At 33.3% G+C, this 17,590-nt stretch overlaps 1 protein-coding gene across 4 annotated transcripts in view; it reads left to right on the top strand.

The window, feature by feature from the left end:
* POSTN (periostin) overlaps positions 1-17,273 on the top strand; it is a 33,711-nt gene extending 16,438 nt beyond the window's left edge. Inside the window, 12 exon segments of one of the 4 annotated variants that reach the window (NM_001206347.1) lie at positions 374-504; positions 1,002-1,132; positions 1,239-1,341; positions 1,449-1,516; positions 2,224-2,269; positions 5,183-5,263; positions 8,437-8,526; positions 9,484-9,573; positions 10,284-10,361; positions 10,740-10,823; positions 15,193-15,234; positions 16,467-17,273. In NM_001206347.1, the coding sequence (NP_001193276.1) occupies positions 374-504; positions 1,002-1,132; positions 1,239-1,341; positions 1,449-1,516; positions 2,224-2,269; positions 5,183-5,263; positions 8,437-8,526; positions 9,484-9,573; positions 10,284-10,361; positions 10,740-10,823; positions 15,193-15,234; positions 16,467-16,504 (982 nt within the window). In that variant the 3' untranslated portion in view covers positions 16,505-17,273. 4 annotated transcript variants of the gene reach the window in all.
* The last annotated feature ends 317 nt before the right edge of the window (positions 17,274-17,590 follow it).

The raw sequence follows: 17,590 nt of genomic DNA, 5'->3' as shown, positions 1-17,590 counted from the left end.
TTTAAAAATTGAACAGACTGAACTGCTCCTTGCAATTTTTTTTATAATTAAGCTTTTTAAAAATAACAGTGTATATACTAACAAAGATTATTTGGCAGTTTATTAAATGAAAAAAATGCTTCTACTTTGTTAGAAAGTACGACTGTCAAGTTTTGTAGGATAAAAAGAGAGTTGAGGAAATTTAAAGATCATGTATACATTTAAATGATTTTTCCATAAGAAAACTTTAGCAGTAAATTGCATTTGAAACATATGAAAATGCATGAACAATTTTCTCATGCTTCCACAGATAGGGATTCTATTCTCTTTCATGCATGGTGGGTAGGCATGGCTAGATTAAATCTAACAACATAAACATGCCCTTCTTGCTTAGCATCTTCCTCAGCCTACTTGAAGCTGCAGATCTGAAAGAGCTCCTGACACAACCTGGAGATTGGACCTTATTTGTGCCAACCAATGATGCCTTTAAGGGAATGACTAATGAAGAAAAGGAAATTCTGATTCGTGAGTAGACGTGAACATCAGATATTTGACCCTTGACTTTGGGATCCCATTTCTTCCTCAAGCATTCCTGACCAGATGTCAGCCCTAAAAACATTCCCTTTTTCATATTCATGGCTAGCCTTTGTCTCCTTTAATTCCACTTGGGGTATGCAGAGGATTGTTTGGAAATGTTCTCAATTAACTGCTTAGTGTCACGTTGTTGGGCTAGATGTCCACTTACTATCTCTATTAAAGGCCACACAATTAGGTCACAACAAAAGAAATAGCCATGATTTCAAAAACAATTTGATGTTTTCCTCCCAGTGAGTTGGATAATATTTGATTGAACTGACTGAAGAGACTCTATGTTTTGACACAGACTCTATGTTTTGAGAGAACAATGAGAAATCACAGTGTGGAAAAAATAAAGACAAAGAAATATCTTCTCCTTAGTTCTCCTACTATCATATTGGCAGAATATATGACATTCTGTTAAATAAGTATATATTTTCCCCCAGGGGACAAAAATGCTCTTCAGAACATCATCCTTTATCACCTGACGCCAGGAGTTTTCATTGGAAAGGGATTCGAACCTGGGGTTACTAACATTCTAAAGACCACACAAGGAAGCAAAATCTATCTGAAAGGAGTAAGTTCTCTAGAATGAATCTGTGACAGTGTTCATCTATCATTCAATTCTCCTCATGTTCATACTTCATCAGATTTTTCATTAACACTATCCTCTGTTTTAACAGGTAAATGATACACTTCTGGTAAATGAACTGAAATCGAAAGAATCTGACATCATGACAACAAATGGTGTCATTCATGTTGTAGATAAACTCCTCTACCCAGCAGGTTGGTAATTACTGAATTCATGAATGGACTAAATCTTTTTCAGTAGAAACCTAGATTTTAATTTTTACCTATTCTTACCAATATTCATCTAATATTTCTCTTCATAGACATACCTGTTGGAAATGATCAGCTGCTGGAAATACTTAATAAACTGATCAAATACATCCAAATTAAGGTATGGATATTGCATGTGTTTCTAATGTGTTAACAGATATTGCAGGTTTAACATAAGAGAATAGAAGTATATGCATTAATAAGTAGATGGACATTGGGCTTGCATTGCTCTTTGTTCATTATGCACCATTGGCCTCATTTTTTCATGGTTTTATTCAAGAAGTATCTAATAAATGCTACTTGGGGCCAAGAAGTGTGTTAAGTATTCTGAGCAATAGTAGGTTGAATCAGATACGGCCCTTTATTTAAAAAATTTATAGTCCCTAGGGAAGATAAAAAATTTTGATATAAAACTATAATAGTTCTATCAAATATTTCTGCTGCATAATAAAAGGGAAAGATAAAGTACTTACGAGAAATTTTCACTAATCACAATAGTTAAAGGCAAAGGACTATTCTGGGATAAATATTGGGTTGAATATTTGTATTCAGACATACTCATACAACATATGAGATATTATTTAGCAAACATATTTAATTTGGGATTATTAGCTATTCTATAATTTTTAAAACCGAGTAGCAAATTCAGTCATTTTACACCATTTGCCCAATTGTAGTAAAATGGAAGATGATTTATGTGAAGACTTCATTTCTAGTAAATGTAATGATAGCTTTACTATTTTTACTTTGCTAAGAATTAAAAATTAGGGTGCCAAGATTTTAATACAGCTACATTTCATGTTACCAAATATAAATATTTATTTTCAGTTTGTTCGTGGTAGCACCTTCAAAGAAATCCCCATAACTGTCTACAGTAAGTACATAATGAATATCTGTCACATATAAATGGCAAGATATTAAAAAATAAATGATAATTTTCTCTGTATTTACAGAGATGATTGATAATCTGGTATTTAGAATTCTAAACAATGGCAAATCTCACCCCACTTGAAACGGTTTGAGGTCTGGATGAGACTTTTTAGCCATGACTATGCCCTTCAACACCCATGAACCACTTCCTCACTCATCTACTAGCTATCATATATGTATAAAATATATGCTATACCATATACATATATGATAGAGCATGGCAAAGAGGCAGGGGAAAAAGACATGCAAACATACAAAGAAGAGAGATGGCTAAAAGGCACTCAAGAGCCATCTGAAAATTCAAATGTGTGGACCCTGAAATAACGTTGCTGAAAGATCTGTAGCTCATTTCATTCTCAAGCCCTCAGCCATCCAAAGGCAGGCTGTCAGAGAATTCTAACGTTTATGAGCTGGTGGTTCAAAGACTCTTCCCATTCAAAATGGGATGAACAACAACAACAATAAAAATCTGTGAGGTAATAAACCTAGAGTGTCTAGAATCCAAGATTCTTTTATTTCTGACTCTACCAGATTATCAAAATTAAAGCTCTCCTTCTTAACAATGGTAAAGGGTACTTCATTTGCATCAATGTAACTTATTGTGTTTCTTATTCAACATGGCTTTTTCTTCGTCGTTTTTTCTCTCTTCCATCTCAGCTTTCAAAGCAGAAATTCTTTCCATTTTGTTTTGACTCTACAATTCAACACTCAAAATGTATCAGTAAAGCCTTGCTTCAATTCTCACATTTATCTTGGCTAGAAATTATTCTATTTTATACCGTAAGCATCCTGTTATTTAACTAAGAAAAATGTCCTTGAGACTTGCACTAGATATGGAAAGGAGTAAAGATGATGTAAGGAGCAAAACAAAATGACTGCTGCTCTTACTGACTTCAACTATGTAATAATAATAAAAGCAATCTTAGTATCAGGCCAGCTCCATACTGTTTCAAAGATTTAGTTGAAAAATTTGTCATTCAACTTGGCATAAATTCCAATATAGAAGTATACAGTCTTGTTAAAGATAGATTTTATAATAAATTAAAGAACACTGAAGGGCTCTATTCATCAGCAATGCTATGTCATATTTATCCATTAGAAAGGTACTACATTCCTTTACCTTTCCTACTTATCCATAAGAGGTCCACCACTTTCTATATATGCCAATGCAATATTTTGTTTACAATGAGCCAAACTGTTGTAATTTCTTTATTTTCCTCTACTTAAATTGGATCCTCACTCACAGAGAACAAGTTACATTTTTTGAAATTATGCAAGTTTAATGAATCTTGCATACTTTCTCATAGCTCTTGAGACAGCTCTGAGATTGACGTTTTGATGTGGAATGTTTCTTTAACTCCTCACCAACCTGTACACTGTTATTTGGAAGCACATTTCAAATAGAGGGAGAGACTAATTAAACTAAAGATCCCACTTTTGTGTTCCTTTATTGACTTGTCTCTAAAACTTCTTGAATTTCCATAACATGTACTATTCTTGTCCCCAAAACACCATACATTTTAAATTGTATGGGGTGGGGATGCTCTTTAGCATACGTTGTCAACTATATGACATTTGAGGTAGAGAGGAATAAAATCAGTACTTAATCCTCAGCCCATGACTCGTTAAAACTATTTAAGTCTTCGGAAAAGCAAAACTGAAACAAAACTAGGAATCAAATACAAACATTCTAAACTACCAGTTTCTTTAAATGAAGTGACCTCTGTGGATGTGACCTTCATGGAAAGGTTCCTCTGTGGCCAGTCCACCTGTGGAATCAATAATTGGACACACTGATTTGATACATTAAAAATTTTATAATTTGAGGTCTCAACATATGAAATCTAAAATAAGTGAGACATAGTCATGATTAAGCCTTCGAATCCATATTAATTCAAAGAGATGACATAGCTAAAGATCTCAGAAACCTGAAATGAGAATGTGACAGAAATCCAAACTCTGCTAACATCTTGAATTTAATGTGTCAACACAATCTGTTATAATTGCAGAGATAGCTTTGTGCATCAGCTAATGAATGCATTTTTTAGGCTCTAATTAGAAATGATAAAAAGCCAGTAGCTCTGGGATATGGCTCCAGAGGCATACTCCCACTTAATCTGTACAACTAAAAGCCAACCAAATAGTTGGCTGCTATTTCAAATACATTTTGCACATTATTATCTCAGCTGGGTGGACGACATACATTCAAAATACACAACTTTCAACATAAAAAGATGGTGATGATAAAGCTGAAAATTAGAGCCATTTTGGTCTACAACTTAAAAACTGATCATATGTTTGTTGCATAGAGCTCGTATCTGGCTGGCTGAAATTCATTTTTACTTTTAAGTATTCTAAACTATTTTTCATATTTTCCTTTCTATGTCACTGTTATCAAATGCATGAAAAATATATTGAGTCTTTTTCTTTCAATGTCTTCTAATTGAAAAAGAATTCAACAATGCAATTTAAGATATTATGAATTGCATGAAATTAATCATGTTTGTCTTTGTTGCTATGCAGCCAATATTTTCAAGAAGTACAAAAGAAGGTAAAGAGCTTTAGTGGTACAGTTCAAAATTATAGATTTCTAGGTAGAAATCCTCACTTAGTGAGTATCTGTTTCACTGGAACAAATCCAAGTCACTGGACTTCAGAATTCATCATCTGGACATAAGAAGATACTAGATTATGTACCACGAATATCTCCTGTATATGAATGCCTGAACAGTTACCACACTGATACCTCAGTACCCAACAAAGACAAAAAAAAAAAAAAAAAAAAAAAAAAAAAGACAATTATGTTCAGGTTGTTTTTTGGGAAACATCATTTATGTTCCACTTTCTATACTTACAGCCACTAAAATTATAACCAAAGTTGTGGAACCAAAAATTAAAGTGATTGAAGGCAGTCTTCAGCCTATTATCAAAACGGAAGGTAAAAATTGGTATTATAACATGGTTCCTTAAAAATCCATATAATAGATTTGAATGTATCTACATTCTTTTTGAAACTAACATGCTAAATATTTCTATACCAATGGCATGCTCATTTAACAGCAGAATGCGGAATGCAAATTATTTAGCAGAGTAGATAGTGCATTCCTAATACTTTCAGTACATTTGCTTGTATTTTATTTCACTTGAACTTAATTCGATATTGCATTAGCACTAGTACCCAGATACTGATTAAACAAATCCTGGGCTTATAATAAATTAACCAGGTACACATATACTTATCTCCTGGTATTTCAGACAAGAAAATTAAAGTCGCTTTTCTCTCTACCCCTACTGTCTCTGTTAGTCAATTTCAGTATCCCTGATGCCCTCTTCATTTCACGTTTTAATTAATTCCAAAGGGTCAGACCTTAAGAATTTATCATTTCCATGTCTAAGCATCTTAATGTGATGAATGGCCACAGAGAACAGACCAGGTTATCGTTATTATTCTGTAAAAAGAAAAGAAATAGCCTTCCAAATAAGGAATAGATTATGCCTTCAATTGAATCTCAAGAAAACTATTATTGTAATTATCTTTGATTTTGGTATTTCTTCTCATTTTATGAATTAAGATGCCAACCTCTTGAATTCTTTTGTCTATTCCTCTAAAAGTAAGACATTATCTAAAACTTAGACATTGGAAATACGTATTTAAAAGTTTATTTCCTAGCTATTATCTACATTTGTATATATTCTTGAGACAAAATTGAGGTATTTGGAACTTTTTTTAAAAATAATATATCTATTGTCAACTTTGAGAATTTGACTGCTCTTACACATTGATGAAAAGAACTTGGTGTTTTAAGATGAAGTTAAATCACAGAAATTTTTGTTGTGAAAATGTTTCTTCATTGTTTTAATGAAAAATTATAAAATGATCCCTGATTTTAAGTCTTTTACTCTTTTTTAAAAATTAGATTCCCTAAAATTTTTTATAATCACGTGTACACAGCTTCTGTTGAAGCTTCTATAGAAATAATTCACATGTACTGTTTTAATTGTTTTTTGTTTAAAAAATTATTACATTTGATTTATACACATGTACTACTCTTATTTTAAAAGATTCTTCTCTTTTTTTTCAAGCTTCTTCATTCAACCCACTTATCTTCTCAATCTTTTTGAGCAGTATTTTACTGTATTAATCTTTCTTGGATTCTTCCTATGACGGGGACTAGGATGAAAAATGGGGCCATGTAACCTATGCATTAATCTTCACTTTAAAAATTCAGGAGTTTTACTTTATGTAACACAATGAAGGAGACAAATACTCTCTTTGGCAGCTATTTACAACTGTCTAGCTCTCGGACTGCTATTGGCATTTCCTTCTCACTGTTAGAACTTTTGCTAATCCACTGATAACTCCTGGATTCTTACTAAATAAATTATACTCCGAGACACTATTTTTTAAATGTTTCTTATAAAAAAGTACTTAACTAAATTTTAGAATTATGGAATAAACCAACTGAAATTCAATTCAACAAACACTTATTGAGCACCTATTGTGTTGAGTACTCTCGTAGGTGCCCATGAGGAGTAAATATGAAAAAAAATTGTTATAAAAATCTGCCTTAATAGAATTTAAAGGTAGACGATGTTTCTGAAGTTTCAGTTTAGGCTCTTCTAAAGAAATGCCTATTGGGACATTTTATTCACTAATTTTCTGCTCTTTAACTACTTAAGTATTCTTTCCTTTTGAAATTTTCACACCTTAAAAACTTTGCCTTAATGTTTGACACTCAATGTCTACTGGCCCCATAGATCAAATATTATGGTGTGAAATTCTTACTGTTTGAAAGAATTATACTCTTGTTTTCATTATTTTAGATTCTCCTAGGCTATTTAATTCTGGGTAATGGTGTACATTGACAATTTCTGGACAAGCAAATAAATCCTCTCAAAGATAAGCAAATATAGTTACATTCAACTGCTAAAGGGTATTAATTATAGTATGAGTTAAATGTACTGAACTCCTCTAAGAAATAGTCTTGATTAACTAATGTAGTAATTAGCCTTCTAACATTCAAAATGATTTTCTCTGGGAGCAAAATCATTTTGCAAGTCAAATGCAAAAAACAAACAAAAAAAAACACCTTGCATTTGAAGGGCTGTTTAACTATTAATTAGTAAATATTTGCATTATTCACATATAGAAGGTAAGTACTCAAATCCATTTTCCCAGGAAACTTGAAATTCATATCTTAAAGGTAGGCATAAAATTGGTCTTTTTAATTTTATTACTTTATTTTTTTGTCTTTTTAGGGTCACACCCTAAGCATATGGAGGTTCCCAGGCTAGGGGTCAAATCGGAGTTGTAAGCCACTGACCTACACCACAGAGGCAGCAACATGGGATTCAAGCCATGTCTGTGACCTACACCACAGCTCACGGCAATGCCAGATCCTTAACCCACTTATCAAGGCCAAGGATCAAACCTGCGTCCTTATGGATGCTAGTCGATTCATTTCCACTGAGCCATGACGGGAACTCCAAAGTTGGCTTTTTTGATTTTCAGTCTTATGCCCATTAGATAAAAAAACAAAAGATGTTGAATGATTAAAGAATTAAAGTAGGAGTTCTCTTGTGCTGCAGTGGGTTAAGGATCCGGTGATGTTACTGCAGCAGCTCAGGTCACTGCTGTGGTGTGGGGCTGATCTCTGGCCTGGGAACTTCCATATGCTGCACGTGTGGCCCCCCAAAAATTAAATTAAAAATTTCATAAGAAAGAGTAATAGGTAATATCAGTATGGTTAAGTAAGAGCTAGACTAGTTATCATCAGAGCAACTCAAATTTGCATATACTGTATGGTTCCCAAAGTACAGCCACATGTAATAGTTTATGGGATCACAACTGTGGAAAAACTCGATGGATCAATTAAACAGCAATTTAAATGCTAAAGCAGGTGAAAGCTATTTCAGTAGCATATCAATAGACTGAGTCATTTTTTCATAAATACTGATTCAAAGACAATGGGAACTATTTCTTACCAATTTCATAAAATCTGAAACCACTTTGACACTTGAGCAATACCAAATGTTGAAATAAGCTTCTGTTCTTATAAGTTTAAAGGACTGCATTTAACATGGTATTTGTCTCCTAAAACAATGCCTCAGGACCCATGATAACAAAGGTCAAAATTGAAGGGGAACCCGAGTTGAGACTGGTTAAAGAAGGTGAAACTGTAACCGAAGTGATCCACGGAGGTGCGTTATTTATGTTTCCTGTAGCCTGGTTAGGATCACAGTCAACTGTTTGAAATACTGTTGGTTTAAATATATTGAACATCTGATGTTTTCTCTTGATGTTTGCTTTATATAAATTACGGGAACACTTTTCTCAGTTATGGATTCCTATTACCCAGTCAATTAAAATATGGTTTACCTTTTAATGGATCTAGTTGGAATTAATTTAACCATTAAGTCACCAGGTCCAACAAAACTGTCGTTACTCTGCACATGCAAGGATGACTGAAATATAATGAAAACAATAATGTACGTACAGACGAATATATTGAACTTAGAAGAAAGAATGGCCGTTCTTTAGACTAATAATAATACGGCTTCTTATGAGGTTCCCATTCTAATGATCTGTAATTCCCCAGATTCTCTCTAAACACTCACTCTCTAAACAGTCAGGAAGGAGTATGACATGGAGTGTTAGTTTGCCTGTTGGCTCTCTCCTTTACCCAAGATTGAGGACTTAACTCCTACTTTTTAGACCTCTGTTATCTGAATTTATGTGAGATATGTACCCAAATGATTACGATTGAATTCTAAATGGTACTGCTTTGGGAAATACGTTTAATCATTAAAATGTCTAGTTTATGGAGTTCCTGTTTTGGCGCAGTGGAAACGAATCCGACTAGTAACCATGAGGTTGTGGGTTCACTCCCTGGCCTTGCTCATGGGTTAAGAATCTGGCATTGCTGTGAGCTGTGGGGTAGGTCACAGACGTGGATTGGATCCAGCATTGCTGTGGCTGTGGCGTAGGCCAGTGGCTACAGCTCCAACTGGATCCCTAGCCTGGGAAACTCCATGTGCCATGGGTGCGGCCCCCAAAGCAAAAAAATAAAAAAATATAAAAAAATAAAATGTCTAATTTATGATTGTTTAGACACCATAAGGGGAGAAATTAAACACATTTTTCTTCCCCTATCTCAGAGCCAATTATTAAAAAATACACCAAAATCATTGATGGAGTGCCTGTGGAAATAACTGAAAAAGAGACGAGGGAAGAACGAATCATTACAGGTAATCTTTAATTCCATATATGGGACTATGCCTGGATTATAAAGAGCAAACCATATTTAATTCTAAAACACCTCCATAAGAACCATTAATGAAACAAGGTCATTTTCATGGTGGTTACTGAAGTTACTTCTTTTCTTTTTTGGCAGAAATAATACTAATCCTAAGTATGTAATCTATATTTTCCTCTGAACTGGAAAGTTTCCGACAAATCTAGAAGCATGTGTTTTTATTATGAATACACATATATATTATATAATATACTATCTTCATTTTGCTATTTATTAATGAGTTACTAAATCCTAGAAGAAAAACCACTCCCTCCTATTTGCCATTAATCTTAAGGTCTACATATTTACACACCAAAATATATGCAAGTTAAATGATTAATAATTTCAGTAAACCTCTGTATCAGTCTCCCACCAATGAACTGGCCTAAAATTCTGAATTCAGCTATTTTATATATATTTGTTTAAACAAGCAGTCAGTAGTTATGGCCCATGATACCTACTCATGTAAATAAAAGTTTTATGGAAAGATAGTGTGACCATTCACTTACACTATGTCTCTGGCTATTTCCATACTACAAGGACAAAGTTGAGTAGCTGCAAAACAACATATGATCCATGAAGTCTTACCATTTGGCCATTACAGAGGAAGTTTGCCTACTCTTGCTTTAGACCCTTTTTTAAATAAAATTGTCTCTCCTTTAGGTCCTGAAATAAAATACACTAGGATTTCGACTAGTGGTGGCGAAACAGAAGAAACTCTGAAGAAATTGTTGCAAGAAGGTCAGTATGTCTAGAAAAATAAGAATGTGACTTTACTTAAGCTACCTATAATCAAAGTCTAAAAGAATCTTTGAAGCCTTTTACATTTTCTCCTCAATCTCGTTCCTTTCTTCTAGTTCCAGACCAACACAAGAAAAAATCCCAAAGATAGGGAATGAAACTCAAATGGCAGTCATATTGATTGTTTTGTCCTATATTTGTTAAACACTGTTCAACAGCTTTGTAAGAACATTGGTTTATCCAAAAATAGCAGTAAAAACAGAGAATCAAGTGTTGGTCTGGAATTCATTGCTGGGCAGATGCCATTATATATCACATTAAGTCTCCCGCCTTTTTATTACATAAACCAATTTCTGCTATAAACATGTATCCTCTCAGAGGTCACCAAGGTCACCAAATTCATTGAAGGTGGCGATGGTCATTTATTTGAAGATGAAGAAATTAAAAGACTGCTTCAGGGAGGTTAGTAAAAGGGAAATAACTAACCCACTTAACAGGTTCTCATAACTGAGTTCTTCAACTTTTTAAAGACTGAGCATTCAGGTTTTTCTTTTAATTAGGTTAAAAAAGGCAACATCCTATGCTCTTAACAGACTGATTGGTCAATGGTGGTTAAAGTAATAAAGAAAGAATTACTAGTTTAAACAGTCTTTAAAAAGTCCATTGGGGAGCAATGAATATTTTTTTGCTTTCACACAGGTAATTGTAAGGATAATTTCAGTATGTGAAAAGGGAATACTTTTTAAATTGGTAGTTTTCTTTTTAAAGAAGCCAAATTGAGATATTTTTACATTTTAAAAAATGTATTCACTGCCCCCACAACAATAATAAAAGGCATGTTTATAGATTTTTTAAGTGCGTAGATCTAGCAAAAAAAAAATGCATTTAGTAATTTTATTTTCCAAAACTACATTCTTGGGAATGCATAACTGTTTCTTCTAACAGTTTGAGTGATAATCAATACCTGGAGCTGTAAATTATTTTGCATATGAAATTAATTTTAATCTTTAAAATATGGAATGTTCTTGTCTATGGCATTAAAAGGATCTACTTTTAAAAGGAAAGAAGAAAAAAAGAATTCAAAATCTTAAATCCTCAATGGCAATTATCAAAAAAACAGTAAATGTCAGTAGAGTATCATTTGGGTAATTGGCATTTGAATAAATTGATTTCTAGTTCATTTTATTAATAATATAAATACTTAGGGTAACAAATTATTTTAGAGAACAAATTTCTAAAATATTTGGAAAAATCCAGTTTGCTCCTTAAAATATACTGTGAATTGAGAAGTACAACTTAAGTTCAGTATTTATTCAAATTATATACCCAATAGCTTTTATGCTTAAATTTTTTTAAATTATAGTACTATGTCCAAGAAGTTGTAAATTCTCTTGGGACTGTATGTATTTTTGGCAATTATTGCTTGCTTATTGTTTATTTTTATATACATGGGATCTTTTACATAGCGTTGTGGCTGTTCAGTGATAGTAAAAATAAATAATTTTTGTTGAATCAATGATTGAATTTCCCCTCAAGAGAAAAATATGTGTCTGAAAAACACAAGATTTCCTTTCAGACTGCAGGGAGTACATGACACTCCCCAAATCAAAACAGAACCAGTTTTCTGTTCTAATGCAGAATTTACTCATCTATCTCTAATGCTTACCTCTCCACTAGAAAAAGGCAGAGATTTGAGGGAAGAGGTGAAGACATAATGAAGATTAAGTTGAATTCTTTTTTTTTTTCAGTCCTTGCCATAGTAAGCAGCTTTGTAGAATGGCAGTGCTTTTTAGAGAATGAACCAATTAGTAGCTATACTTGCATATGTTGCTGTAATATATTTAGGCTTAAACTTGAGGTAAGTATATTTTCCTCCCCTTCAATAAGTTCCTGTTAACAAGTCCATGACAAATAAACAACTAAGCACTTAAGCATAACTTCAGCCAAGAGAAGATAATACCAAAATGACACATTAAGAATAAGATATTCTAATTTTAGTTGATGAAATCCTTTCTAAACTCCGGCTTCTGTTCATCCCAGAGGTTGATTCCTTTAGTTCCTGGCATTTGATTTCTCTACATATTTATAAAGCATCAGCTTCCACAATACCACACCATAAATTTTTTATCAAAACATTTCCAAGGTTATATTTCCTCATAAGAAAGAAAATATAAGCAGTATGGTTACTAATACCTGAATATTAATCGGACATTCTAGTTTTCTTTTTTTCAGCCCTGTAAAACCACTGAGTCAACACTGAGTTACAAGTGTCTTCTTGTCTTGATCCTAAGAGATACCGATATCCAAAAAGGTCGTGTGAATAAAAACCATGATGTGCAAGATTGGATTTTTTTTTTTTCCAGAGGATAGATATTCGATCTATATCTAAACTGTGCTCTTCACCTCAAAGCTTGGAGTTTTCCACCCGAACTGCTCCTATTGTGATACATATATTACATTTTGATGAGCTGAGTGTATTCCTCCATCATTTAAGTCATGATTATTAACGTAGCTAAGTGGTCCTTTTGGTACTAATATTATCATGCCGTTGAAATGTTTCAGAGTCTTTAACTAAAAAATCTTCCCACAAAATGTGTAGAGTTTTTTAGGCTTATTTTAGGTAGAACTACATTTATTAAAACTACTAAGGTAATTAAGAGAGGACAGCCAGTTACAGAGAAAGAAACAAAAACAAAAGGTTATTTGGGAAGATTTTGACAAATCAACCAGTATAACATGTAAAGATTTACGGCCTCTGTAGAGAATAGGGGACTAGGCTGTAGGTGTGATTTCCAAACTGGGCTCCAACTTGAACTAATTAGGTAAACTGATTCTTTTCTGCCTTGCTTTCTTCATCTGAAAAGTGGGGATAGTAATGTTACCTACATATAAATGAACATATGAAAAGCACTTGGAATAACATTCAGTGCATATAAACTCTCAGTAATGTTAGTTACCATCAGTATTAGAGTCAGTTAACACGACTGTGATCGACAAAGTAATATTTTACACTCTACCTTAAATTTCCAAAGTGATAGCCACATACAAATGCCCAACTTTTGCAAATAATTGTGCGGAAGCATTTTGCATGCTTCGGGAAATGTGGTAGAGAGGAACGTTTTTGTGGGATCATTCAGATGATTAGTTTCTCTTACCACATTTTGCTTCTCTAAACATGACGTAATAAAAGTGTCATCATTTTGAGAAGGCAGAGAGCCACTGAGAGCAAATCTAGCTTTCCGCACTTTAATTGGGCTTTTCTTCTACAGATGTTTGCCTCAATGAACACTTCTTATTTTGAGGTTACCATAGCCAAATAGTAATAAATTAACAAGTTAATCAACTGGATGTACATTAATTGGATGCTGCCAAATTTATAAAAGAAAATCTGAGGATAAGTGCTTGTTTTGAAAAATAATGTTGTAGGAGTTCCCATTGTGGTGCAGCGGAAACAAATCTGACTAAGAACCATGAGGTTGCAGGTTCGATCCCTGGCCTTGCTCAGTGGGTTAAGGATCCGGTGTTACCGTGAGCTGTGCTGTAGGTTGCAGATGTGTCTCAGATCTGGTGTTGCTGTGGCTGCAGAGTAGGCCGGCAGCTGTAGCTCTGATTAGACCCCTAGCATGGGAACCTCCATATGCCGCGGTGCGGCCCTAAAAGGACAAACGAGACAAAAAAATAATAATAATAATGTTGTAAACATTTCTATAATTTTGTCTCAAATTGTATAATAAATGCTTTTGGAGTTTAATAAGTCCATTATAAAGAATGCTCCTATTCATTAATTAAAGATTGAATCCACCTTTTCTTGACAATATTTTATAAGCCATTTTTTTTGTGACCAAACCTGAAGTTAAGAAAAATATATAAATTGGAGCATATTCCATAATTCAGATTTTTCTATCTCACATAAACTTTCCTTCAATATCTGATCTAATGAGGTTTTCTACAGTTCCGTATTTTGTTATAGTATTAATGTGGTGTGATAACAGATTATGCATCTTATATTCTGGGGCAGGGGCAAAGAAAATACATTTTGGAAATGTGCTATTTATATAGACACAGAATTCTTTGAAACCTGTTAAATATTTCTTTCCCTTTTATAAACTTGGTATTTTGCAGCCAAAATTACCATTGGTAATACTTTCATATCTTATTTTTAATGAGATTTCAGAGAACTGAAAAAAAATAGAAAAATTTTAACTTCATTATTGAGTATAGATGATATACAAAAACTAAGAAGTCAAATATTGGAGAAAAAAAATTAAGAAAGGTAAACAGAATAATGAAGTCACTGTAGGAACCACATTTATTCTTTGATCTCAGAAATCTAACAACAGAGTGAAAAGGTGAATTTAGGTGGAGCAAGTAGTCTTGCCAGCAGGTTAAAAGGGTGAGGACCTGGGGAATATTTTGAAGTCTGATATACCACAAATAGGAATGACTAGAAAAATTGAGTAGATATCTCTGGGAAAATATTTCTGCTAAACTTTATAGAGTGTTAGACATCCCTTCATCATAAAGTAATGCTTTCTATAGAAGAATGAAAAATCCATGTAAGTCACTTACTTCATACAAAAAGGAACATCATCTGGGGCTCCACAAGCCATAATAAAACAATATGTTTTGCATATAGTGAACGTTCATTATGATGTATGGAAAACAAATGTCTGTTGCCAATGCAAAAGCCTCACTACTCCAAAAAAAAAAAAAAATCTACATGTTTACATGGTGTTTATTTAAAACTTTATACTTTTCTGCCCAACTATGGTCTCCCTTCTCAGATTAATCATAATATCAAAGTATTTTAACTACAGCTATTTAATTTCAGACACACCTGTGAGGAAGATACAAGCCACCAAAAGAGTTCAAGGTAAACATATTGACTAAGACTATTTGCATATGTGACATACCTTTTGGTATATGAAGAGAAACCAAAGAAAAGGAGAGTATTTTAATTTAAGCAAAGTATCTGATGCTATGAATCAGAAAATAAATTGATCATGTTATTCACTATTAGTAAAATATAATAATAATAATAATGATAAATGTCAAAGGAAAGGCAATTATACTCACGCAAACTGCTAGACACATTGAACCTTTGAGGTAGACTCAAGAAGAGTTAATGTGGGAGTTCCCATCGTGGCACAGTGGAAATGAATCTGACTAGGAACCACGAGGTTGTGGGTTTGATCTCTGGCCTCGCTCAGTGGGTTAAGGATCTGGCGTTGCTGTGGCTGTGGTGTACGCCAGCAGCCATAGCTCCAATCAGACCCTTAACCTGGCAACCTCCATATGCCACAGGTGTGGCCCTAAAAAGCAAAAAAAAAAAAAAGAAGAAGAAGAAGAGTTAATGTGAAAAGAAATCCTTCAATACCAGAGCCAAGCAAAAATAGGCTGCAGGTAGACCTGAAGTTTGTGAAAATATTATTTAAGATGAGTCTACAGTTTGAGACAAAAAAGTTCAAAAGTGTATGTACACATACATAAAACTGTTAATATAACTATGTACAAAATTTTGATATTTGTGTGGGATATACATGTATATATCACCCATGCACTATAATTTTATTTATAATTCAATTCATGTGCATTTTCTAATCTTCCACTTAGGTTACCTTATATTCTGACCCATTAAAAAAATCAGAGATCTCCCTTGTGGAACTTAGAATAAATTACATGTTTGGAATTTCTAAGATAATTATATACTAATAGTCAGAAGAATTTGCAACATGTATAAATGCATTATAAGCATATCTGGTTTTAACCCAGTCCAATATGGACATTTGAAACTAAAGACTCAATTGTACAAATAATTTTTAACTGAAGGATTTAACAGAGATTTCCCTAAATGTGAAGATTTATCCAAATTTTCTGAGGAACTAAAATCATCACTTTAAATTATTATTTTCATATACCTTTGATCAAAAGATGACTTAAGTTTTATCATTATAAATTAGAAGATACCATTAGGAAAATATGATCTAACATTTATTACAATCAGGTGGTCTTTTATAGACACAGTTATGCGTAGAATATCATATTCTTAAACACTCAAGTTTCATCACATTTACAATCTATATGTTCTCTGTTCTTCCTAATCAGGATCTAGAAGACGATCAAGGGAAGATCGTCCTCAGTGAAAAGTGAAAATCCAGACTCCAGACAACAAAGCTTATGAAACCCTAAGTAAATAACCTGATCTTAAAGGAAAAATATGAGAGCCACCTCAAAGTGAAGAAATGAGCCACCAACACAAAAAAAAACAATCACTGAACAATTCTGAGTGCAAAATGATATTTTTTTTTCTGAATGAGAAACATGAGGGAAATTGTGGGTTTAGCCTCCTGTGGGATAGAATCTGAGGGAAACATACCATCTCACAGGCTTTTACATCTTGACACTGAAACTTCTGGCTAACTTTGGAATCCATCAGAGAAAATTCTTGTCCCTGGATTCATTACAACCCAAATCTCAGAGTGGTGAGCTATTATCCCATTGAGAAGAATGAACCTTGAATTTGTATAATGGATAGATAAAATGCATGCAAGGAGTTACTTCTCTGTGGGAAATGGATAAATAGAAATGGATGCTCCGTATTAAATAACTGAAACAAAACTTTTACATCAAAAAGCTTTGCACATTTCTAATACAATGTGGGTTAACTGGTAAATTATATTATTTCTACAAATAATTTTGTACTCTTGAAATGTTTGTTCTTATGCTTCTTGCAATACATATTTTTATCTCAAACATTTCAATAAATCCATTTTTCGGGTATACAGAGAATTACTTCAAATTGGGTAATTAGGAAAACTCAACGTTTAAGTTAATGAGAGGATTTGGACTTGGGAACAGGATATTATACCTCTTTTTTTTATAACAAATACTCATTAAAGGAAATTGAATGAATTCAGTATTTTTTGAATTTTTAAAACTACTGTGATATATGAAGAATCATTACACAATGTAGTAATATCAACTGAGTAAATAATATAACCCCCAAACTGTGTTAAGTTGTGAGAATTTAACAGATGAATAGGGCAAGTACTGTCCTCAAAGGGTAAAAAGCCAAGTCACCAATAACCCAAAATATATCAGGGGCTACAACAGAAGAATAAACAGCAGTGCACAAGCACAAATGCATCAGTTAATTATTTCTAGGCTTGGGCTAACACAGAAGGAGCCAAAGAGATGCCCTTGACCAAGACTTGAAGTAACGTAAGCAT

Source organism: Sus scrofa, chromosome 11 (assembly GCF_054392235.1).
Source record: "Sus scrofa isolate SSC_HxYL_T2T_F1_AM1 chromosome 11, Sscrofa_HxYL_maternal_Yorkshire_Landrace_v2.0, whole genome shotgun sequence".
In the NCBI taxonomy this organism is placed as follows: Eukaryota; Metazoa; Chordata; class Mammalia; order Artiodactyla; family Suidae; genus Sus; species Sus scrofa.
Note: the sequence above shows the minus strand (reverse complement) of the source record. Positions and strands in the feature narration are given on the sequence as shown.